This window comes from Archocentrus centrarchus, chromosome 15, assembly GCF_007364275.1.
Source record: "Archocentrus centrarchus isolate MPI-CPG fArcCen1 chromosome 15, fArcCen1, whole genome shotgun sequence".
Lineage (NCBI taxonomy): Eukaryota > Metazoa > Chordata > Actinopteri > Cichliformes > Cichlidae > Archocentrus > Archocentrus centrarchus.
This window is the reverse complement of record NC_044360.1, coordinates 22936286-22960704: the sequence shown is the minus strand read 5'-3', so window position 1 is coordinate 22960704 and position 24419 is coordinate 22936286. Positions and strand designations below refer to the sequence as shown.

Here is a 24419-nt window from a genome sequence, read left to right as displayed (position 1 = left end):
TCCCCAGTTGTGTGGACATGCTTAACTACAATGTGATGTATCATGTCCGGATATTTACAGTAGTCCAGTGTTTAGCAGGAAATTAGTGCAGTGCTTTAGGACTATTTGAAATGATGAGTTAACCATCCAACACCAAGGGAAGAGAAATGTCCTGCATTTCCAGTTTACTGTAAACTGAGGAGCGTAAAAAGAAAAGTTAAGCTGTTGTACGTGTAGAGTACAGCTTCAAATGAGCCATTTTCTCAGTCACTGGTTTGTATATGAAAGTATGTTCAAAATAAAACCTGCTGTAAAATGTTAACTTGGCTGAGGTTGGTCATTTTACATTTTACACCCTGGTCAGGTCACCAGTCTGTCGCAGGGTTAACCCAGAGAGACAAACATTCACTCTCACATTCACACCTATGGGCAATTTAGAATCACCAATTCAACTAACCCCACTATAACTGCATGTCTTTGGACAGTGGGAGGAAGCCGGAGTACCCGGGGAGAACATGCAAACTCCACACGGAAAGGTCCCAGCTGTGGTGGATTCAAACCCAGGACCTTTCTGTGAGGCAGCAGTGCCACATCACTGTGCTGCCCCACATTATTATTTTAGCAAAAACTAAGACAAAATGCAGAAGCAGGAACACTACTGTGGATTCTGTAGCTTGTTGAATCACTTTTAGCAGCAATAACTTTAAGTATCTGAGACTTTATCAGTCTCTGTCATCATTGTGGAGGAATTTTGGCCCACTCCTCTTTACAACGTTGCTTCAGTTCATTGAGGTTTAGTTATTCATTCATCCACAGCTCTCTTAAGCTCCCGTCACAGCATTTCAGTCAGGTTGAGATCTGGACTTTGATGCAACACCTTGATTCTTTTCTCTTTCAGTCATTCTGTTGTAGATTTTCTGCTGTACTTGTGATCACTGTCCTGTTGCATGACCCAGTTTGGGCCAAGCTTTAGGTGTAGGACAGATGGCCTCACATTTGACTCTAGAATACTTTGGTACACAGAGGAGTTCATGGTCAACTCAATAACTGCTAGGTCCCCAGGTCCTGTGGCTGCAAAACAAGTGTAAATCATCACCCCTCCACCACTGTACTGACAGTTGATATGAGGTGTCTGTGCTGGTATGCTGTGTTTGGTTATTGCTAAATGTGGCTCTATGCATTATGGCCAAAACTTCCACTTTGGTCTCGTCTGTCCAAAGGACATTGTTCCAGAAATGATGTGGTTTGTTCAGATCCATTTTTGGAAACCTGAGCTGTGCTGCTGTTATTCTTAGAGAGAAGATGCTTTCTCTTGTCAACCCATCCAAACAAATCATACTTGTTTAGTCTTTTTTCTAATTGTCCTGTCATGAACTTTAACATTTAACATGCTAACTGAGGCCTGTAGAGTCTGAGATGTAGCTCCTGTTTCTTTTGGGTTTTATTTTTCCCCAGTTTCTCTGAACATTGCATGATCTGACCTTGGGCTGAATTTGCTGGGACGTCCACTCCTGGGAAGATTGGCAGCTGTCTTGAACGTTTTACACTTGTGAATAATCTCTCTCACTGCAGAATGGCAGACCTCAAATTGTTTGGAAATGGCCTTATAGCCCTTCCCAGATTGATGGGCAGCAACAGCTGCATCATTGCTGACGTCTTTCCTCTTTGGTTTTGTTAACACACCTGAATGCTCCAGACCAGCAAACTGCCAAAATTTCAGCTTTTATAGAGGCGCTTGAGGTTTGTGTTTTTCAGTCAGTAAAATCTGAATTCAGTCTGAAGTGATTTTTACATAAACTGCTACAATAAAAAAAAAAAAAAATGCAAGCGAAAACAGTCACTTTAAGTCATCTTCATTTTCTTTATTTTATTAAAAATTGCCAAAAAATATTGATTATCTGAACATTATTAGTGATAGGCTTTTTGAATATGCATATGTACAAACAGGGCATAAGAATGATAAAATCATAAATACTCTTCCAACAAAACTTCAGTATGAGAAGCGAGCACTGTTAGAAAATGAAGATTAAGATGAGCTGATTTTGTTCCTGAAAAAGCAGATTTTTGACCTGCTGCCACTCTATACCAAGATAAACAATCTTACATTTCACGCTAGTCCACATCCGTGTTGTTGCTTCGCCTTCCACCACCACTTTTTGGTTGCATGTAAGAATCATATCAGCACCGTAGCCTCTGAGGAACTTAAACAATGTCCCCATGATCAGAACTCTCCTATTAGGAAGATTAAAATGCAGCGACTCTAAGAAAGTATTTCCTCTTTACAGGGAATTGTATAAAAGCACCATGTTATTAGGTTTATGAAGATTGTTCAGCCATAAGAGGAAGTGCTAGGCATGCTTTAAATCTACATTTCTCTGCAGGCACCACATCCCAGAAAGACAGTCTTATAGTATGTTTATTTCCCATTATGTCACCTTTCATAAAAAGGTACTATATGAAGCACTACAGTAATATTAATGAACAATTTACTAATGCCCAGATTTAGAGATAGCTTTAGGATCAACAAGTGCTCAAACAGAAAACTTTTGTTGTGCAGTTTTTTTCCTGTTTGCCAAAAGTTTGATAGTAAAGGAGATGAGCAGCATCCAGGAGGACATTTCCCAGCCTGAAATACAGATACATGTGTGGCCTGTTCTTTCCAGGCTGGCTCGCTCTCTGCTGCCTCTCTGTGCTCGCCCACTTGCTACTTTTGCATGGAGTATGCATACAACTGGGACACACTATTTCACTGTAACTTTGCACCATGATTTTCAACCCTCTTACTGTACTTGTAGCTGCATGGTGGTTAGAAAAAAGGCCAGGAAACCATGCTGGCTTGCAACCAAATGCTGTAGGATCACCTGGTATTTTGTATCAGGACACATTTAAGCTTTTTCTTGCATACCAAACAGTATGAAAGACTAGGTGCTCTGTAAAGCTGTAGTAAATAGTTTAGTTTAATAAGACAAGTTGCAACTTATAAAGCCTTTATAATGGGTGAATTATTGGTGCTATTGCAACAGTTTGAATTCCGTTCTCATTATGACACCAACAGAAAACAGCTGGCACCACAATATAGATGCGATGTCAGTTTGTCATTGTGTTTGCCAATCCTGTAACATTAGCACCATCTGAATATTTGGGATATACTCTAAAATGTGTTTTTGCCCTCACCTACATTCAAACCCCTCCCTCTTCGAATATGGAGCACCAAAGCCAGTCCAATTATCTGGGCAACAGAGTGAGTAAATTTTCCAGTTGTGTTCTGTTAAGGAAGCCCAGGATCCGGACCGACCTCTGCGCATGTCCTTCCTCAGTTTCTGGGCTGAGAGTTGAACTCCTGGCAGATGTTGTGGATGATTTTGGGTACAAATTTGTAGAGGTTGTCAAACTCATCCACGAAGAAGGAGTGCTCCTTGTCGGGGTCCGTGGCGATGTACTCCAGCTCGTCCTGGGCTGCCCAGGCGATGCCGATGGAGTAGGCAATCACACCTGGATTGGGAGAAGGGACAGCAGATTACACACACATATGCACACACACACACGGATGACGTGTGTTTTTCACATGAAACAGACAATGCATGACACTTTACTCTGGGCTGACACATAACAAAACAACTGTTTACATCATTATACTGCTGATTTATCCCCAAATTAGTGATGCTTGACTTGATTTGACATATGATGAAAATCTCTTTATTTTTGCAGATTCTGTTACAGATGACACCTCACCTTGGCGATGGACCGCCAACGCCGGCACCCTGACATCATCATAAGAGCGCCCGTCTGTGATGACAATCATGATCTTGCGTTTGTTGGGTTTGGATTTGCTGAAAAGCTGCTCTGCCGCGTAGGTGATGGCAGCTCCAGTGCTTGTCCCACCACTCCAATAGTTGATGCGTTTGATGGCATTCAGCAGCTCAGCTTTGTTGTTGTACTGGCCGAAGGCAAACTCCAGCCTCTGCTCATACGTGTACTGCACGGCCCCGACCCTCGTATCTGTGTCTGAGATCTCAAACTCCCGCGTGATGTTGGCCACAAACTGCAACACGGTGCGGAAGTTGCCAGTTCCCACACTGCTAGATCCGTCTATGACAAAGGCGATGTCGTTGGCGTTGAGGCAGGTTTTGCTGCACACCAGGCGGTCTGTGTCGCACACTCGCTTCACCAGGGGCTGCACGGCCTTCCTCAGGGCAAACCAGCTGTTCACAGGAAGTGAGAAGAAGCCACTGGTCCGACACACAGCCTGCGGGGACAAAAACGATGCGCTGTGCTTTAAACTGCTGTAATTTCAGTCATCAATAACAGACACACCTCTGAGACGGTACTCCACCTTGTCAACAAAGTTGGCCTCAACTAGGTTCTGTTTCTCATTGTCATCGGGGCCCTCAATAGTGACAAAGAAGATGTTGATGCCAGACTCGCGAGCAAGTCGAGACGCCTCTTCCACCTTGTCTGTGGGCCAACCGTCCACTAGCACCACGGCCACGTTGGGTGCTCCTCCTCGGTTTCCACTGGCATCACTGAAGTAGTGCTTGTTGATGTAGTAGAGGGCTTTTCCTGCAAAGGCACCAGGGGGCAACAGGGAGATGCTTAATGATCGTACTTTATATGCAAGCCTGTGGTAGAAAGCTGAGGAGCTGACACTCATCCTCTGTGTAAAAAATGGACTCTAGAATATTAGATGAAACAAAAAGTCCACTTAAAAATCATATGGTGCCATTATGCATATTTTGTACACAAACACACAATTCTCTATGGGATGCATTGTTCTAACTGTATATAATCATAAAATGTGGATCCCTATCATTTAGTCTATTACAGTCTTGTCGGTGGTCTTAACAATGTCTCTGTTGGAGACTAGAAAGTTTTACAGCCACTCACACTGTTATATGATTAGAGAGCACTTCTGGGCAAACACAAACAACACTGTATCGGCGTGCAAAATTTAGTAAGTCATAAAGGCACATGTGGCAGTGGATGCATGCTGACACACCAACCAAAGCAGAAAAACCACAAATGCTCTCTGAAAGCTGCCCCTCGCTGGGCTGGTAAAACTGAGCGCTTTTTCCTCAGAGCAGAGGAAAAACACGGCTTACAGAATCAGGACTGTAATTTTGCTAACAGTGTCTCGCAGCAAATTTAGATTTAATTCTATCCTTGCATGTGAAAATGTGCCTGGCTAGTAAACCGAGCGATAATTGCACCCCTTTCACTTTCACACTTGGGTTTGTGGGGATTTGCAGTAGCTGGCAGCTGACGCAGAGGGTCGCTTACCCACATTGGAGAGGCCTCCTTTCTGCGCAATCTTATCTATGGCTGTCTTCACCTCTCTGGAGTTGGAGTGAGACTTCAGGCTGATCTCTGTCACAGGGTCATCTCTTCAGGACAAAACAACAGGCGGTTTCACTATGTTTTCTCATCCACAGCTAGTACATGATAAGACAGTAAGAACGGGTTACCCATATTGGATGATGCCCATCATGGGGCCAGCCACGCCCACATTGATGGTCTGCGCCACCTCAGCCAGGAAGTCTTTCTGGATCTTAAAACGCCGCTTGCCAATGCTCCAGCTCCCATCCATCAAAAAGGCCAGGTCCACCTTACAGTCTGCCAAATCATGTATTTACAGCAATGAATATCACAAGGAAGTTAAAAATATACACTCAATGCCCACTTTATTAGGTACACCTTGCAGGTGCTGGGTTGGAACCCCTTTTTGCCTTTCTAACTACATCAGTTTTTCACAGCACAGATTCAACATGGTGCTGGAAACACTCCTCAGAGATTTTGGTCCACATTGACATGATTCTAACTGTCAACAAAATTTTTCCAATCTTCTATCATCCATGTTTGGTGAGCTCGTGCAAATTGCAGCCTCAGTTTCTTGCTCTAAGCTGTCAGGAGTGGCACCCGGTGTGGTCTTCTGCTGCTGTATCTGCTTCAAGGCTTGATGTGATGTGCATTCAGGTTGCCTTCCTATTAGCTCAAAGTAGTATGGCCACTCTCCTCTGACTCCTGGCATCAACAAGGCATTTTCACTGCAGCTCACTGGACATTTTCTCTTTTTCGGGCCATTCCCCGTAAACCCTAGAGATCCCAGTAGAGTTGCTGCCATGTGACTGGCTGATTAGATATTTGCGGTAAGAAGCAGTTAAAAAAGGTGTACCTAACAAAGTGGCCAGTGAGCGTATATACACAATGCAACTTAAAGCGTAGGCCATATTTTTAAGTATCTATCCCACACAACACCCAAATTCAGTCAGTGGAAGCTTCACAGCTATATGGATAAATTGAACAACCTGAGGTTTTATGGATAGGAGACACTATGGAGAATTAAAAAAAATATATATATACACTGACATCTGCAAAACTGAGTCAGTGAACACAAAAAAAAAAATCTTTACAACTGTGACAAATTCACACTAAAGAAATAAAGCACAATAATGCTATGTTTGTTTTAGTTAGAGTGTCTCTTGCACACTACAGATAGTATTATTAAAGCCGTATGGGGGCCATACCTGGATTTCCCTGTGACACGGGTTCAGGTGCTCTGAGCTGAGGCTCTTGTTCCCTCACACTGAAGCCTGAAAAGGGACAGTTCAGCTAATACATATATATTCTTTATTCTTACATTCCTGCAAGGAAGAAATGTTCACCGCAAACTCATTCTTTTGCCAAGTAATATTTATTTAACACAAGGCAATGCAATCATGCTTTGTTATGGAAATCTTCATCCCCTTTGTAACTACAGAGCGAGAGCACATGTCTGCTTTTGCAGAATAAACCTGGTAGTTTGTTTGGTAAAAATTTCCAGCTGCCTACTTTCTGGAGACGCCAAACGTTGCTCAGTATTTGTTGTGGCAAATATTGTGCCAAACAGCAACTGATTTTATCCTCAGACGACCACACCATGTGACTCTGACTCCTTCAATTACAGGCTGAGCAGAAATCCAGATGCTCCTCCGTCAATAGCGTTGGAGTGGTTTGTACTTATGGTGAGAACTCAGGATTTACTGGGAAAGCGGAGAGCAGAGAGTAAAGCATTCTCACCTGATTCATAAAGGTTTGCGTCTGGATTCCAGGCGTCCACCGGCTCCACTGCATAGATGATATCATACAAGCTCAGCGTTAACACATTTCTTCCACAAAGCAGCAGGTAACTACTTCACAACACTCACCACAAAAAGATTGATTTCTTTGTCATTAATTGAAAATATAGCTTTTTTTTTTTGGTTAAGGTCTACTCCTATTTGGAAAGCAGCAGCAGCAGTTAGAAACATCTCTTAACTAACACCTGCTCACCTTTAGCGTTGCCTGTATCCAGCATTTTACGGTCCGAGTCAGCAGGTCGGGGCGCTAAAAGTAAAGCCATTATCAGTGATGGCAAACTGTGACACATAAGACAAAACCACACCACAGCATTACAGCCTGCCCTTACTGGCTCCATGTTTCATTTGGTTGGATGTGTGGTGCTATTTTTGTGGTACACCCTGGAAGCGGCTCAGCCACTCGGTTTTCCAAACCATATCCCTTGGATTCGGGAGGCTCGGCTGTTTCTACAAACGGATGGAACCAGGGCCTGTAATCTTTTCGCATGCCCTTTTGTGTTTTGTCACTGGGCCGTATTGTAAGTGTATTTTTAGTGTGACAGAAAACAAATAAAATGTGTTTTTTCTTCAGTGAACAGTTCAGCATTTTGTGAAATATGCTGTGCACTATACAATGCCACTTCTGCGCATGTAAAATCAGCTTTCACATGTGCACAATCCCAACCCACTCATGTAACAATATCAAACAGGAAAGACTTGTTAGTTCCCAATAAATAGAAATAGAAAAACACTTACGGTATGGTCCAAAGTTATAATACCAGCGCTCATATTCTGAGATATCAGGCCTGTGATCCCGAGCTAGAGGAGGATGTTTTGAAACCCATTAGCATGGATAGAACTTCAGAGGGAGAAGCACACGTTTTCATGGTTGGGATTGGTTGCATATTCTCCCCCAACCAATCCCGGACCAGTGAAAACAACGGCTTTATGGAGAATTATCACCTCACATTATTTCACTCTCACATGCACAATAAACCTGCCCTATACGCCCTTCTCTTTTGCGCTCCAAAGAGTCTCTCATATGGCAGGCAGATGGCATGTAAACATAATGTCCTGAGAGCATGTACTTACATATGGACTCAATTCAACACATACAAGGTCAGCAGATACCAAACTATATCAGTCACACGAGCATGCTGTGCTGGCACATGCAACACAAATGCATACAAGGTGTAGTGACCTGCAGTAAAGAGGCCAATGAACACCAAAATGAAGCTGACTTACCTGTAACCTCAGGTGTGTCGGTCTCACTCCACGTGTATCCTGAGTCTGGGACTGCGTAACTTATATCTGAATGCACAGCAGAGAAGGTGGAGGCGTCAGCAGCAACAAGGGTCACAGTCAGTGTGCTCAGACTAATTTCATTCTCATTAGCCTCAGCTGCACTTTGCATTAGGTGCTAATTAGAAAACTCAAAGAGTGAGTAAGAACAGCATTATTTCTACCCCCCCCCGTGGGCACCACAGATCTGACAGTTAGTTGATCAAGGTCATTCAACTGGAAATCTGATGTGCAAGTTTCAGTGAATGCAGCGACACTGTATAGGTGCAAGTAAAAGCAGCGTTAAAGGATGTAACAGCTTTACATAGACATAGACTGTATTTAAAAGAGCACACCATGCTGATAAATGACAGTCTGCCTCATGGATAGCAACAGCATCCTGTTATTGGACGAACAGGTGCTCTTGATAACAAAACGAATGGCGTCATCGTGTAATGTTATGTAATATTATCTCAATAAATCAGTAAAGGTTTGGTTATACGGTGCCTACACTGAATTATTGCTCATGACATTATTGCATGATGGCAGTGGTGGAAGTCTCTGATCTTTTGGCACCATCAGGTAAATTTTTTAAATCTTAAATTCTCTGATTATTTTTTTACTGATGATGAACTATTGTAGGTGATCCAGGTAGTATTAATTTTACCCATTCCATATACTGTCAGGTGACATTCATGGCACTGGAGAATTTTCCTCCATGTAGTAAATTTCCAGCTCTTGTCATAAACAGTATTTCTTCGAAATAAGTGAAGTACTTAAAGAAATTTTCAGAGTTGCACTACATCACATCTTATTGGTATTTGAGTCTGAATAGAATTGTCTCTACATCCACATCACAAATTATAATAAACTCACATAGGTTAATTGCCAGAAAATATGCTGTTCCCTGCATTCAGTGTACTCCTGAGGGTTAAAACTGCATTACTTTTTAAGGAAAAGAACCATTTTCACAGTAGCCAATAGATTCATATGTTTCAAAGGTTTTTCATATTTCAGCTAATTTTGTTTTTTTTTTAAAGAGCCTTAATGCATGGACATTGTCTTACTTGTTTAGTTTGAACACTAATCGAAGCACTGAAATTCAATTTCAGTGCTTCATAAATATCATATGAGGAAATCATAAATATCATATTTATGATTTCCTCATGAAGCCTGATCTGTTTGTGTTTGTGTTTGGTACCTGCTGGTCGTCGAGCTCCGGGGAACCAATCGGGACGAGGAAAAGAGGGGAGTGGCCAATCCCTTCTGGGCAAAGCTGTGGGGGGGGGGGATTAGAAAGCTGCATTCAGGACAAGCATCAAGGGAGGAGCATACTTGTGACCTCCACAGACCACGTTATTTGCGGATGTTGCACAAGATGTTCAGCCTTGAGTCAGACAGTAAACATGCAGAAGTAACTCAGACACAGACTGAGTGACCAAAGGCTTCTTTAGGAAAATGTACCATTTTTCTTTCTTTCTTAAGGGAAAAGAGAAGCAGGAAACTCAAATATGTGAAAAAAAAAAAAATTCTCTAAATTCTGTGTTCACACAAAGTTGCAACCTGCAAACAACAGTGATCAGTTTAACTGGCCTGTCAAGGTGAATTAAAATAGGACTAATGCTAGAAGCCCTTACAGATGAGCAAAAGCATAACAGTGCATCTCATCTGTCTATACTGACTGAGCCACGACAACACACTTTAGTTAACCCCTCTCTGTGGTGGATGGGCAGCTTACGCAAACACACAGAGCAGGCTTTGAGATTCCCATCCAGTGGCAGCTAGTGAGCAGGGCCTTTGTTGACCAGGACGGACTAGGAGAGCCCAGCCTGCCGCCCAGTGAAGCGTGGGAGTATTATTCTAAAGTTGGTGTCAAACCAAGGACAGTGTTGATAGTAGGAGGCAGAGATTAGCCTAATCTGCTGCTGGTCAAAGGCCCAGTGCTATACAGCAGACAGCAGTGTTATTTTTTTTTTCAAATGAAGCAGGTGCTTTATAAGGATTGAGTTTAACTCTAAATCATAGCCACCTCAGCAATCACTGTGGCCAGAAGGTCACAGCTAGACCGGGGTCACCCATTCTCACTTTGTATGGTATGTCTACAGTATTACTAACATGTCTGTATGAGTCTTGCTGGAAGCGACCCATTGGACAGAGTGGATCTTTGTGGCTATAAAGTAGACACATACAAGGCTCAACTGGATCAAAACTTTTTTAGTTGTGTGAGCAATAAATTCTAACATCTGCTTGAAGCAGCAGGGTGGCAAAGCAACTGCAGAGAAAATCCTTCAGCTCATAAATCATAGTCCAAAACGTCAAAGTCAGCAAGCATCCACCTTTCAAGTATGTCCTTGAGAACGACATTGAATCCCTGCTGGCTCCAGGGGGTCTGCTGTGAGGCTGAGCCTCACCTTTGACCTCTTCCAGCTCAAAGAATTTCCCTCAGGGATTCAATAAATTTAAAATTGCATTGTTCTCACCAATGAGCCAAACTCAACACCCCCCCCCCCCTTTTTTTTTTGATCAACATCTCAGCAGCAGCAGGTTTTACCTCAGATCGTCAAACCATACGACCAGACATCATTTAAACTGAATTTTAGGGCTCTGTGGATAATTTTAGGGATCCATGGTTTTGCATTCCACAGAAGAAAAACAGAAGCACATTCCTCAGTGAGCCAAACCTCGCCTGGTTTGAATGGCAAAGAGCTTTCTATTCTTGACAAGCTAGACAGCAGACCCAAGTCCTGCAGTACTGTGGACTGGCTCAGACGTCTCTCTGGGAGCAGAACCGGGCCACCTTGGTGCTACTGCTTTCATCTCTCCCTTCCTTTCTGCAAGTATTTACAAGGGAGGGGAAGACCCCAGACCAGATGGGATCTGTCATAAGTTGTTATTACTGTACTGACAGAGCACATTTCTCATCATGGTCTTATGTAAAACAGAAAGTCGTTTTGGACACTGTGAAAATATGGCATAAGAGTGATATAATATCATCTCTCACCTTTAAGGCATATAAACATACTCACTCTTCATTCTTTCCTGTTGGGTACAGTGAAAGTTGAGCATCTTTGATTTCCACACCTCTTTTATAGAAAGCAGGCTCATGCATTGAACCATATCATCCCACAGATGGTAAACATTAGTGCTGCTTTATAAAACATTTCAAACAGGGTTTTATTGCCATAGTTCCTCCCCTGTTTGATCTAACCTGTCTGTGTCCTACGTCAGTCTCCCTGCATGAGCAGTTTGAGGACTACCACTCTGGATCTGGAGGTACTTACCAGGGTTGGACTGGCTCATGGTTGGAGTTCGCTCGGGCGGGGCAGGCTGAACCCTGTTAAAAACTGTTTGTAGCAATGAGAAACAGGCAGATGGAATGAGAGAGGAAAAGAAAGGGGGAAAGGGAAAAGAAGATAGCTTCAGTTCTAGGGCTTCATCCACAAATGCAGCCCAGCTGCTTTGTTTTGAGTGAAGCTGAGGTTTGTCCACAGCATGATATCAAAAACAACAGGATATATGCTGGGTGTAGCTATTCCTTAATTGCCTCTTTTCATGTTAGAAAAGAAAAATATGAATAAGAGGATGTGCCTGATGGCAGAGAAGAGCAGCTATCATAGAAGGAATGTTAGCTGAGATGCTTGATGGAGCAGATTAGTGGTGACCCTAGGGTGAACATCACAGGAGCTTATAGGTGTCAACACTAAGGTCAAACTTACGGCATTCTAATTCTCCTGGATTCTTTTTCCAACAAAGACATCTGTAACCCCTGTTTTTCTTGACCCCATACCCTGCCAGCCCCACCAAGCCTACCTGTTTGTATATAACTCTGTATGTGTGTCTGTGTGCATGCTAATCACAAAGCTGACCTGGACCAACTGGAGAGGATAGCTGCCTCCGGATAGTCGACCCTGCCTCTTGTTTGCGCACACCTGAGACCACAATGGGGAAAGAAACATATAATGAGAAAGCATCAAATAAAATCGTGTACATGCACATGGAAGACAGAGGAATAATATCTACTGTACGATGACCCCAGAAAATGTATGTTATTTACAATATGATATGGTTGTTATGCGCCCCCTCACTACGCCAAGACTTCTATCATCCTGCTTTCTTTCTGTCATCCTTATTAACCTGCTCCCTCCTCTCTGATTTATTCTTAGTGCTGATTGGCCGCAGAAGGCTCACTGTGCACATATAAAGCCAGAGAAGGTGGAGGATGTGGGTTGGTGTTTCGTTCTCTGTCTCTCTCACCTACATCAGAACCAGCATTACCCTCCTGTTGCTTTTGATGTTTTGTTTATTAATCATGACTTGGGAGTTTCCAGCAGTCCTGTTATTGGTTTTATTAGTTTAGGTTACTAATATTAGTTTAGGGAAGAAGCCTGAATCCAATCGTCCAGTCTGTGGTTGGTTCATGGTCGTCTTCCTCTTTTGTGTGTTTTTCCCGGGGCTCCCATCTCCCATCAGTGTGTTCAATCTTTGTAAATAATTATATTTCCACAATTAAAAATTTGTTGAACTGTATCAGTATTGTGGCATCTTATAAGTTAGGCTCCTTTGAGCCATAAATTTATAGACTGTATAGACTGTAACATATTTGGGGGCTTGTCCAGGATACCTCATGGATTTTACCAGTGAATACTGGGTGAAGTAAACATAAAGTGAGAAAACATCACATTAAAAAGAGGCTTACTCTGAAATATTACATTATATTTTAGAAAAGAAGGTAATAAACTATTTCCAACACAATACAGTATGAATATAGTTGCAGTTTAAATAGTTCATTACTTGAAAAACAGGACAGCAGAATCCAATCTGGCTCTGGGTTAGAAAAATGATTTAAAACATCTATGCACATGCAAAAAATATATGCCATGCATGGTTTAGGAAAATCAGTGCAACAGGGAAAAAAACAAAGTAAAAGAAAATGGAGGAAATATAGAGACAGGTTTTGACAATCCAGTTAAAACTTTACCTGCACTGGTGCGTTGTGGAAATCTATGTGAATAGGAACTTCCTCTGAATACTTTGAAGAAATGTCATGGTTCAGTTAAACTTGAATTGCTTTATTTGACATAAAGTACTTTCCCAGAGCTGCACACCGAATGAAAGCATTCACGTACCTTGGCTGGGACTCTTTCCTTGACCATTCTGTGTCTGTCCTAGTACAATATAACACAATGTGGGCAAATTTAGACAAAAATTTTTATTTACATGTAAGTTACCAAAAAGATTAGTGAATTGTGTATTATCTTGAATTTACTATAAACCAGTAGTCCCAGTCATAGCTTTCCTGTTTTAAGTTTTTAACTTAAAGAACTGAACTGACTTTTTCTGCACAAGTTTTGCCACTGACATTGACAAACTTTGAAGTTTGTAAGCACGATCACTGATAGCATCAATAGAGAACATTGATGTAAACACTTATTCTTGCATACCTTAGCTTTAAGCAACACCACCACAGCCCCTCACACCATAGAGAAGAAAAATTCTCAACCACTCTTTACCTCCTTTTACTTACTTGAACTTGAAGCTGCCGCACGGGCAAGATATGGGTGAATGCTGCCTGGATGGAAGAAAGACAAATGGAGTGCCAACATGGAGTGAAGAGAGATAATGTTACAGAAAATGAAAGGGAGAGAAATAGCTGGGAGGTTGTCTGGCGCACAGCCCATCTAATTTGCACACATACCTTATGATACTGTAGCATTGTCTACTCACTGTCGCTGCATTTCTATCCAAAACGGAGCAGATGACTCACAGTGATTGCCGTCTGATAATCTTTTCATTTTATGAGAGTGATGAAAGGTCTGCTGATCATATATGCTGTTAAGTCAGTCAAGCAACTGAACAGCATCACATTAACTTCATCACAGACCAGATATAATGTGTCTTAATTGCAGTTATTGCTTGCAATTACCATCTACAGTCTTTCAACCTCATTAGTCAGCTGCACACTAATGAAAGCTTGTTCTGGCAAACAGAATTTGTACTAATTGCTAATGTTGTTAGTTAGATGTCAACTATACAGTACACTGGCTGCAGAGGATTTCAATTTCTGTACATGTATGTGTTCAAAAGTGATTTAAATTTGTGTTTGCTTCATTCACCTGCTTCCCTCACTTTGTGTACAACAGCTCGAGCCTTGGTAGTAGGGGGTGGTGGTGGTGGTGGTGGTGGTGGTGTAGTGGTGGTGGAAGTCGTGGTTGGAGTCGGTGTGGTGGTAGTGGTCGTGGTCGGTTCAGGAGTTGTTGGTGTGGGTTCAGGTGCTATTGTTGTTGGAGGAAGTGTTGTGGTCTCCTTTTGACCTAAAAGAAAACAAAGGCAGATGTGTACAATGAAGATGGACAGAGAGGAAGGAGGTCTACAGTAACTGCTGTGTGTAATGCATTCTTGACATTCTTCACCAGACTGCAGCACTCTAACTCCTAAGCAAAGCGCATCATGCCAAAGTCAAGCGCTGGGATGCCTATCTAGTAACCTTTTGTCCTCAGAAAGCACTGATCTGGTGCCAGAAGATGTCTTGATGTCAGGATTAACACAGAGCAAGACCTGGCTGGAAAGCAAATATTCTACATGTCTCAATTACATCATGCCTCATTTCAAAATCACTTTGGTATTTAAATGTAAAGGCCTAACTACTCTAAATGCTAAAATATAGCATACAGAGCAGTTAGCAGACAGTTTATAGTTTGGACCATTTTAAGATAACAATGAAGATTATTTCTTTGATCAGTAATTATCATTTGGCAGTATTGCCCTGTTCTGAGGCATCAACACAAATAACTCAGAACAGCATCTAAAGAACAGATTGTAAACAAGGGTAATGACCTGTAATCTTGGTATCCAACACCATAGGTCTATGAAAATGACTGTGGAGAAGCTATGTGAAGTCTACATTGATATATTTGTTTTCAACATCTACGATTATTGAAAAGCACTATGCACTGTTGTAGATGGTGGCCACATGCTAACCAGTCCTAACCTGTAGCACTGCTGCTGTTATTACACTAATGAATAATGGTTGAGTTGACAACCTGCTGATTTTCAGCTCAGTTTGAATGACTAGAGCAAAGCTGCAATGGCTGCAGAGTCCTTGGATGGATTGCTGGATTCAAAACATTCAGCTATCCCATGCTGGCATTAACATCTCTAACTGTAACATACTGTAGAACTGAGTGATTCTGAATATGCGTGTTAGACCATTCAAAGAGTGGCTTTTGCCATAGTGATTTTCTGCAATAGGCTGTCTTGTGGCACATAGCCTTTGTGAAAGCTCCAACTGTATAGGTATTCAGATCCATGATGTTTTGTGTTGGGTGTTTGATTGACTTTATGGCATCAGCTAAGCTTAACATGCTCGTGACAACATGGTCATCAAGACTAGGCATGCTGGTCATGACATGTCAGCAAAAGGTCAATGTTAAACTTGCAAATCACATATTTGCAAATGTATACATGTACAGTAGTATATCAAAGTGTAGGCAAAGGACATTATATAACACGTCATGACCAGCCACCTATTGCATATGGTGATATGAGTCTTTGAAGTTTAGCCAAAAAGCACTTTTTTAAGTTTCCTCAATAGAATGATCTGAAAACATGCATGGTACCAGTACTTGTTTCCATCCATCCATCTATCCATCCATCCATCCATCTCATCTCAGTGGTGTATTTCCAAAACACCTCACCTAAGAGGCACCCAGGAGGCATCCCAGTCAGATGACTTAAAAACCTCAAATGGCCCCCTTCATTAATTGTCACCCTAACATGGTGGAGGGCTTGTGTGCCCTAGGAGCTATGCTGTCAGGGGTCAGTTTGTCCCCGGTATGGTCTCCCAAGGCAAATTGGTCCTAGATGAAGGGCCAGAGTAAGTGCGATTCACAAAAGCTCTATGGAAGTAACAACTGTGGACTATTTTACCATTCCCATATTGGGGTTACTGGGGCCCCACTGTGGAGCCAGGCCCAGGGGAGGGGCTCGTCAGTGAGTGTCTGGTGGTCAGCCCTTCACCCATGGGGTTTGGCCAGGCTCAGTCCTAATGACCCACCACCTGCAAGAGGGGTTGTAGGGGTCCAGTGCAATGTGGATTGGGCAGTAGCCAAAGGTGGAGGCCTTAGCAGTCCAGTCCCTGGTTACTGAAACTGGCTCTTAGGACATGGACTATTACTCTACATCACAGACTTTAAATTGATAGTTTTTTACTTAAATGTAAAAAATAATACTTAAATAGTGCCAAATTGCAACCAACCCCTATTTACTTTCAAGGTCTATAATTCCAACAATTTTCATCAACATGTCCTTCCATCCAAACAACAGTATCAGTTGTTTGTTGCTATGCAACCCATATTAGAGTTTCCAAACTGAGCACCCCTACAGGTGGCAGGACACAACACAACCTGATATTGTGACATGGGGTATAAACTACAGGCCACTTTTAAAAATAACGTTTTGCATGTCATGTCAGTGTGTAATGTGGCAGTAGCTCAGGAGGTGGAGCAGGGCACCTATTAATCGGGAATTAGTAGGAGCCCTGCACAAATGATCTATAAGGTTGTTTTTTAAAGGCTCATTTTCATACTATGAGGGCAATATTTTGAGCTTTTCTCAGAACTGATTGTTTTTATATGGCGTGACCCATGTGCACTTTTTAACATGTGAGTTGAATTGTGGAACCAGTGCTTCCCATCTCCCATCACGTTTTGAGACTCTCAGCCCATGTACTGAGAAACTACATGTAAACCACCAAAAATTTAGAAATTCACATAGAATGCATGTTGTGAGAGCAAAAATAACCTCCTCTTACTTGTTTTCACATAAGTCGGTCTTGAAGGGACGTAATCCAGAGTGGATGGGTAGATTACTCCCTTCTTGGGCCTCCCCTCTGAAACACAACAGAGTCAGGATTTAGTTGGAGAGTGACTCCTAAAAAACTGTATTTAACCTTGTTAACTTTATACCTGAGACAACGAATGACTCCCTCCACTTAGGCAGAGACAGAGAGCGCACCCCGTTGGAGTTGCTGCCTTTGTAGATATTCTGTCCGGCCATCTTCCTCACTATCACCTTTCCTCCTGAGTTGGTGATGACACCACTGTGGACACCAATTTTTTTTTTTTTTTTTTACTGTTAGAAGAGAGTTTGGATGAAAAACATCTCACATTAACTTTCACCCATTCACAGCTATCACTAAACTGTTAACCTGTGGATGGCTGCATTGCAGATGCTGGAGATGGAGGCGAACACTCCTGTCCCATAGACTTGCTGCTTGGTTTCCCTACAGCGTGCAGGACATTTTACTATGAATTCTGGGAGACTGATCTTTCCTGCTCTGACATCGCAATCTATAGCTGGAACAACTGTGGAGGAAAGAAGCAAAGGAACAAAGGATTATATACTGCCATCATAATGTTTTTAGATGTTATACATTTAGTTTCCAGATGGTTTTGTTTCTTTAATAACATTTACTGGCATTTTATTTATTATTCAAGAATAAAATTGTTACTTGAAATTATTTGTTGACTATACTTCAACATGTAGGTAGGACAGAAATGATGATTTGGTATAAAAACCCAAGTATTTTTTTAGCCAATTTCAAGCCCAGTTTTAACCTTAGCTACTATACAGCACAGCGTTTGGCCTGCAAACCAGTTTCCTTTGCAGTCAATACTTTTTAATATCATGGATTATTTTTGTTTGTTTAATGACGTCCAACTGAAGCGGGACACTGGAGCCGATGAAGATTACAGGCTTGTTCACCAATGATGCCTACCTTGCTTTGGTTTCTTGTTCTTTGATCCGTTAGGCTTGGCCCAGCATTCATAGGACAGGAGGAGCACTGAGGGTGAGGCAGAGGGAGTTTCACGTAACAACAGACAAATTATCATAATCATCGGTATGTTTACTGTACACACAAGTCCTCAGTGACAGAGGAGGCTGCTGTTTGATGCTGTTAATGTGCAGAAAACCTGACACTGATGGAGATATTACATTGTAGACAAGCATGATTTACAGCCCTGCAGAGACACACATGGGTTTCTCACCAAGGCAGATGGCAGTGAGTGATGCTCTGATCATGATGGACAGCGCTGTTTCTGCACGTTAGCCAGATATCCTTGTATAACCTTTGCAGAGGCAGAAGAAGCAGCAGAAAGTCACAGTTATCCTCTGAAACTCATTTCCTGCTTCATGCTTACCTGCTGAAAGCAACTTTAGACATTTCACTCAGCACCCATGAGGGTGTTGTGTCTGCTAAGAGCAAAACAGAGAAAATTCATGCTACTGAGGTACACTTTCTCAAGCATTGTGGATAAACAGCAGGCAGATTGAGGGCTGGAATGACACAAACAGCTGAATAGCTTATCTAGTGTCTGTAAAGCCAAGGTAGCCAGTTGAGCATTGCACTGCCTCAAAGATCAGTCAGCTCAGAGACTTTACATTAGAAAAATGTTAGAAGACATCAGTATTTCTTTCTAGGCACAAGATCTACAGTAAACATCTGGGCTCTGACCAAAAAAAAAAAAAAAAACGGCATGCAATAGTCTGTGAAGGCAAACTCTATTAGAGAGCACACACGAACATAATTTAATGTGTTAGGAATGGGGGAATATGTTCAGTCAGACGGCTTTCTTTGTTTGACAGCTGCAACCACATCAAGCTGGATCTTTGTCTGAAATACAGTCTGTTTACAGTAAGTAGAAAATTTCTTTCAGTGTCTGTCATTCTGTCCAAAGTAAAGGCATAAGTTAAAGCCTGTGTTAACAAGATCTGGTGTGGACCGCCAAAGGCGATATTCTACACATTGTAGGTCTGTTGTAAGGTAAAGACAGCACTGGCAATAACTACAACAACAGAGTCTAAAGTACAACGGACCACCACAGAGAGTCTTTAGGATGGAAAACATATGACAGCCACCCTAGTTCATGCAGTGTGCAAGACCTGTGGGACAGCGCTGTTTACTGTTGAGATGATGACTGAAGTCTCCCTCTTAACAAAGGAATAACATACTGTACCTTCAAGAAGTCTGGCATCATGTCTGACCTCTGAAAGCATGATCAAAACTGTGTTCTTCACACGGATCTACTGCATATTAGCAGTATTGGACCAATACTTGAACTAAAACATGTGTGTGAAAATACACCTGAATCTGGTTGATGATTGTCCCTATGTCAATTCACATGAGGCACCACTGGCAACATGTCAAACTGTGGCTGTAATGAGCTGCCAGATTCACAGAGCATTTCTGAAAAGACCCTATTTCATGGTAGTCATTTTTCACATGAAATGGTGCATAAACACATATGTTACCCATGACATTTAATAATGTGGCTCTGTATCTAAATATAACAGAACCTTTATTAATGTCATTAGGAACGCCTGTGTTTACCTACTGCATGTGTTCCCAGCAGTAGTCCATGAATAGAGGTCTAAAACTGGAAGTGGAAACTTTGTCTTTATTGCTTTTTTGTGGTAATGGGCTGCAAGTGCTTAAGTAATTTTTTTTTATAATCACATTTTAATTATTACTACAGCCACAGTTTGATACAAGGGGAAATTTTTGTTAGAGGTTGGAAAACAAATGTCTTTCATGTCTGTAAATAAAATATGAAGCCTGAACCAGCCACTGGTTAGCTAAGCACAGCTTAGCATAAAGGTATGTATACTATTTGTTGACTAAGACCATTAATGTAGTCAAGCTGGTTACCTAACTAACCTAGACTGATAGCAAAACTTCAGAGAGTCATAAGCAAACTTTATTTTCTAATCTCACTAAACTTGTGATTTTTTTTTAGCTGTGAACAGAGCTGAGCTAAATGAGCCCATCTATTTCTACTGGTTACACTAAGCTAACTAGTTGCTGACTGAAGCTTTATATTTATTAGCAAAAACCCACCCTGGCAGGAATGTGAAGCTTTTTCAAATTCTTCATTCCGTATTTAGTGGTGACGTAGACAAAACTCTGCTGCAGGTACAAATTATGACAACAAATGTGTCTAAATGGGGGTGGGGAGGGTGGGGGTTACAAAAGTCAAATGAATTGGTATCTATAAGAAATGTATTTAAAAACGTATAGATGCTAATAATTGCTGTATGTGTGATGATGTTCATGCAAAGCTTCATTCATATTGGCCCACCCATTAAGGAGAAGACAGGGTACATACAGACATATACAGATACATATGCTGCGATCATTATAGTAAGGTTTTTACAGAAACATAACAGAAGGTTTGCTGTAATTGGACACACAATTTGACCTTAATACTGCCCAAGAAAAGATGAATACTTCATTTAAAAAAAACAAAAAAAAACAAGAGAAAAACAAAAACAAATCACCACACCTGGACAGAATCTAATTTAGTGTCTATAAAATCAAGAGATAATTAATAAGCTGATTTGAGCAAATAATTATGAATCAATTGTTTGTAGATCACTATGTTGAGGAACTTCAGACCACAAAGAAGTGACATTTTTCCCACTAAATACATTGTAGTATCTCCCTATGGGCAATTAAAGGGCCATTTCGCACAAATTACTGGCTACTTTCTGGAAAACTGCTGTTGCTAGACTATATTCATACAGCTAATCTGCCCTTCTCCTTCCAGATTCAGTCTAATTTATTGTTGGATGCTGACTATCCTGCATTAGAGTGGTATCAATGTTCTGATCTCAGTCTCAAAAAAAAGGTAAACATTTTCCCAGAATGCTAAACTATTTCTTACTTATCACTAAAGAGTGAATTATCAGCTTCTTCAGTACCACCGTGTGCTGCATCTCCATTACATTTGTTTAAAGCAAGTCATGCCTGACAGGCAAACATAAGTATGCTGTGTAAATAGCCTTGGAACAATTTTGGAGTACTAAGGTACCATAAGCAATTCTCATCCAAAGTTCTCTGTTAAGTCTCTACAAAGTTTGCAGCACAAACACAGTAAAAATTAAAAATTAAGATACACACAGCTGGCAGCACCAGAGCTTTCCTCAGTGCATTCATGAGCACTGACATGGTTTTTCCACAGTGCTGTGCTTTGACAGGCAGGCAGATCACTGATGCACAATCAGGTCTACAATTTGTCCTCACGGGGGAAGAAAACTGAAGCTGGGAACAAGCTGGGACAGATATGTGCATCTACAGTGCAGGAGTCAGAGCTGCAGTAAGAGGAGAGGTGAGTCAGCCCGCTATAATAAATGAACCAAATTACTGATCAACCAGATCAGGGGTATGTCGGCAATTAAGCTTTTATTTAGTGCTTCTCTGAGAGGTAGGATGACGTCCTAGTGAGAAAAAAAAAACAAAAAAAAAATGACAATAATTTGGAACTTAATTTGTGTTTCTAGTGTGAGAGTCTAAATGCACCCTTTCCATGGCAATGAAATGGTGGGCAAATGATATCCTTCGACAAACATGTTGGGGAGTTTCCTGTACAGTAAATAATAAATCCTTACAGACTTGCAGAGACACAATCTTGCACGCTGACACGCACACAAACACACTGTCTTTCTACTAAAGAAACTAAAATAAAGATTGTCATGTGGTCAGTTAACTTTGGAGATATTTAAGGGCTTTCAGAGACTTACCGTCAAGACAAATCAAAAACAAATTGTCATAGAAGCTGTTGAAGTGCTGTATACTTTGCATTCACCTCTGCTAAGTTTAAATAAGACCTGTAATTCAAATAGCATAGCTTCGCCTCTGAGGTCATATCAGCTGTATTCTCAACCATCATGGGCATCTCCAGCATCTAATTTCAGCTGGGTGGGGATACAAATCAAACAAACCATTGACATGCTAACAACTATGAGAAAATGTTACAGAAAAATCAAAGTGATTTTTACAGCCGCTACAAAGGTTTTGCACATGGGCCTTAGTCACTTTGTAGAAAGCAAAGCAGCTCAGACAGCTCACATAGTTTAAGGTATTAAAGTCCATTTCAACTAACACTGTCAATACAATGTGGATTACATGCAATGAACAGCCTTCACTACGATTACACAATGCTGAGCTCTTTTGCACAAAGCCGGCTAATCTGCTGCTGCTGGTGAAATTAACATTGGGAAACTCTGATAATGCATAAGTGTCACCAGTCTGATAATGCAGGGGGGAAATCACACCTGGCAGCAGGTATACAATGAATGTAATGCAAACAGTGGCTGTCTGTGGGTACTTCAAAGACCAGCACACAATAGGATTTGAAAGCATGGCTACAGAGCCCACACACACACACACACACACACACACACACACACACACACACACACACACACACACACACACACACACACACACACACACACACACACACACACACACACACCTGTGACTGGTGCACCTGAGTCTTCAGTGTTTTTTCAAAACTACGAAGATTTTCCCATGCAGCTTCATGCTAAGCATAAGGACAGTATTTCTCCATTTTAACAGCGCCACATTTCTAGTCTGGGGTGACCAGTGTAAATGCAACAAGGGTAAACATTAAAGGGAACTGAGACTTATTTAAATATCATGACCAGCTGAGAACTTACTTTCACCAAGTCCCTGGGTGATTGCACGCCTAAAGTGAGCAAGTATTTACACACACCCATTGCCAGGGAGTGTTAAATCCCACCCTTCACAGGTGTCAGAATTGTACTGTAAGCATGTTAGATGTGCCAAAGTGTTGTAGTAACAAGCCAACTAAGGAACCATAAGAGAGAGATCAGATTAGACACCAAGGAAAGCCAACATGTCTCTACAGGGTCATTTCTGTAGCCTTTTGAGTTGTGCTGCTGCTCACTATTTGTTTATCCAGCACAGCACAGGCTGAATTACTTTAATTCTTGGCACTAGCTTCATGTGCAAGCCAGAGCCTGTATATGTTCTGCTGCTGGACATGCTGTATAGAGACCATCTGTGCTTAATCAGTATGTTTCAACCAAACAGCAACACAAACCGAACTGTCGAAGATAATGTCCAAGAAATTAATTCAAAAGCTGAAAAAAAATTATAATCATCTTGCTGCTTAATTCACTGGCAGAATGAGCCCTTTCACAATAAAAGCTTGGGTAACTTAGTATTATTGATTTTATTTGAAAAGGGAAATTTAAAAAGTTAAAAAAAAAATTATTTATGCGGCAGTGGGCTTAATCGAGCAACCTGTCAAATCTAGAGCCCATGAAATGAATTAAAAAAAACAAAACAAAACAAAGTTAATTAAAACAAAAACGTTGATTAAAATCCACAACAGAGCAAATTATAACTACGACCAAAACGCGATGAACACCATTTACGCGCGTCGTTTAAATAGTTCCCATGTAGAGCTGCTTTCTAGCTCTGTTCAAAATCCTCATCCTTGTACAGTAATGATGTGTGCTTACCTGAGTGGGTATAATAATCCTCCAGGACTTAAAGGGGGTGATTCCCAGCTTAGCCTTCCCGAATCCTCACTCTTTCATTGAAAAGCAGCGAGCGCTGTTCCACCTGGAGTTTTTTACTCCTGCCTGAGCGCAGTGCTCATTAAAAGTGGAGAACGGGACGGGGGCGAAGTTTCTCCTATTCGCCCGTCCCACTTCAGGCTTCCAGCTCTTCACCCAGGCAGAAGAAGATCAGTAACCCGGGGCCATCAAGAGAGGATGCAGAGAAGTGGTATATTGCAGGCGAGCAGTGCAAGCACTTTTTTTTTTTTTTTCCTTTGGCAGAATCCAGTTGAGTGGAAACCCAAACTACGATTCTGGTTATCGGTTCTCTAACTCACTGAGAAATGAGCCAGCCAAGAGGAGTGTGTCATCTCTCACCAGAGCAATCACTCCTCCTCCACAAATAAACCAATCAACACCTGTTTGAAAACAGACATCAAAGTTACTTCCACTGTCACTTTGGGGTTTGCGGCTCTTGTCATGCAGTTGTGGTGTACCATGCAGCTCATGCGCGCGCCCACACACACACACTGGTACACAGACTTTTGCTACTATGCACAGTATGTATGTATGGATGGCTCTAATGAGGCTGCCTGCCATTTATCTCCTAATGGCTGCTGTAAATGCCCTTGTTGTGATTACGGTGCAGAAACAAACACCACATGAACCTTTTTATGA

The 24419-nt window shown here is 41.6% G+C and overlaps 1 protein-coding gene across 6 annotated transcripts; it reads right to left on the bottom strand.

Annotated features, from left to right (window-relative positions):
- Window positions 1–1862: 1862 nt before the first annotated feature.
- vit (vitrin) lies at window positions 1863–24046 on the bottom strand. Of its 6 annotated transcripts, XM_030748416.1 has the most exons (24): window positions 23703–24046; window positions 18398–18478; window positions 18127–18192; window positions 17557–17713; window positions 17315–17448; window positions 17161–17238; window positions 14465–14662; window positions 13876–13920; window positions 13478–13516; window positions 13330–13380; window positions 12218–12280; window positions 11633–11695; window positions 9553–9627; window positions 8316–8381; window positions 7827–7889; window positions 7285–7338; window positions 7033–7080; window positions 6501–6566; window positions 5442–5589; window positions 5257–5360; window positions 4524–4539; window positions 4313–4394; window positions 3712–4225; window positions 1863–3471 (listed from the first exon to the last, which is right to left on the bottom strand). In XM_030748416.1, exons 2-24 carry the CDS (start codon window positions 18429–18431, stop codon window positions 3293–3295), a joined length of 2343 nt encoding a protein of 780 aa, XP_030604276.1. In that variant the 5' UTR covers window positions 18432–18478; window positions 23703–24046; the 3' UTR covers window positions 1863–3292. The 6 variants fall into 6 exon arrangements, with proteins under 6 accessions (XP_030604276.1, XP_030604274.1, XP_030604275.1 ...); XM_030748414.1 differs by having other exon boundaries at window positions 4313–4539; window positions 23703–24044; XM_030748415.1 differs by lacking the exon at window positions 7827–7889 and having other exon boundaries at window positions 3293–3471; window positions 4313–4539.
- Window positions 24047–24419: the final 373 nt, after the last annotated feature.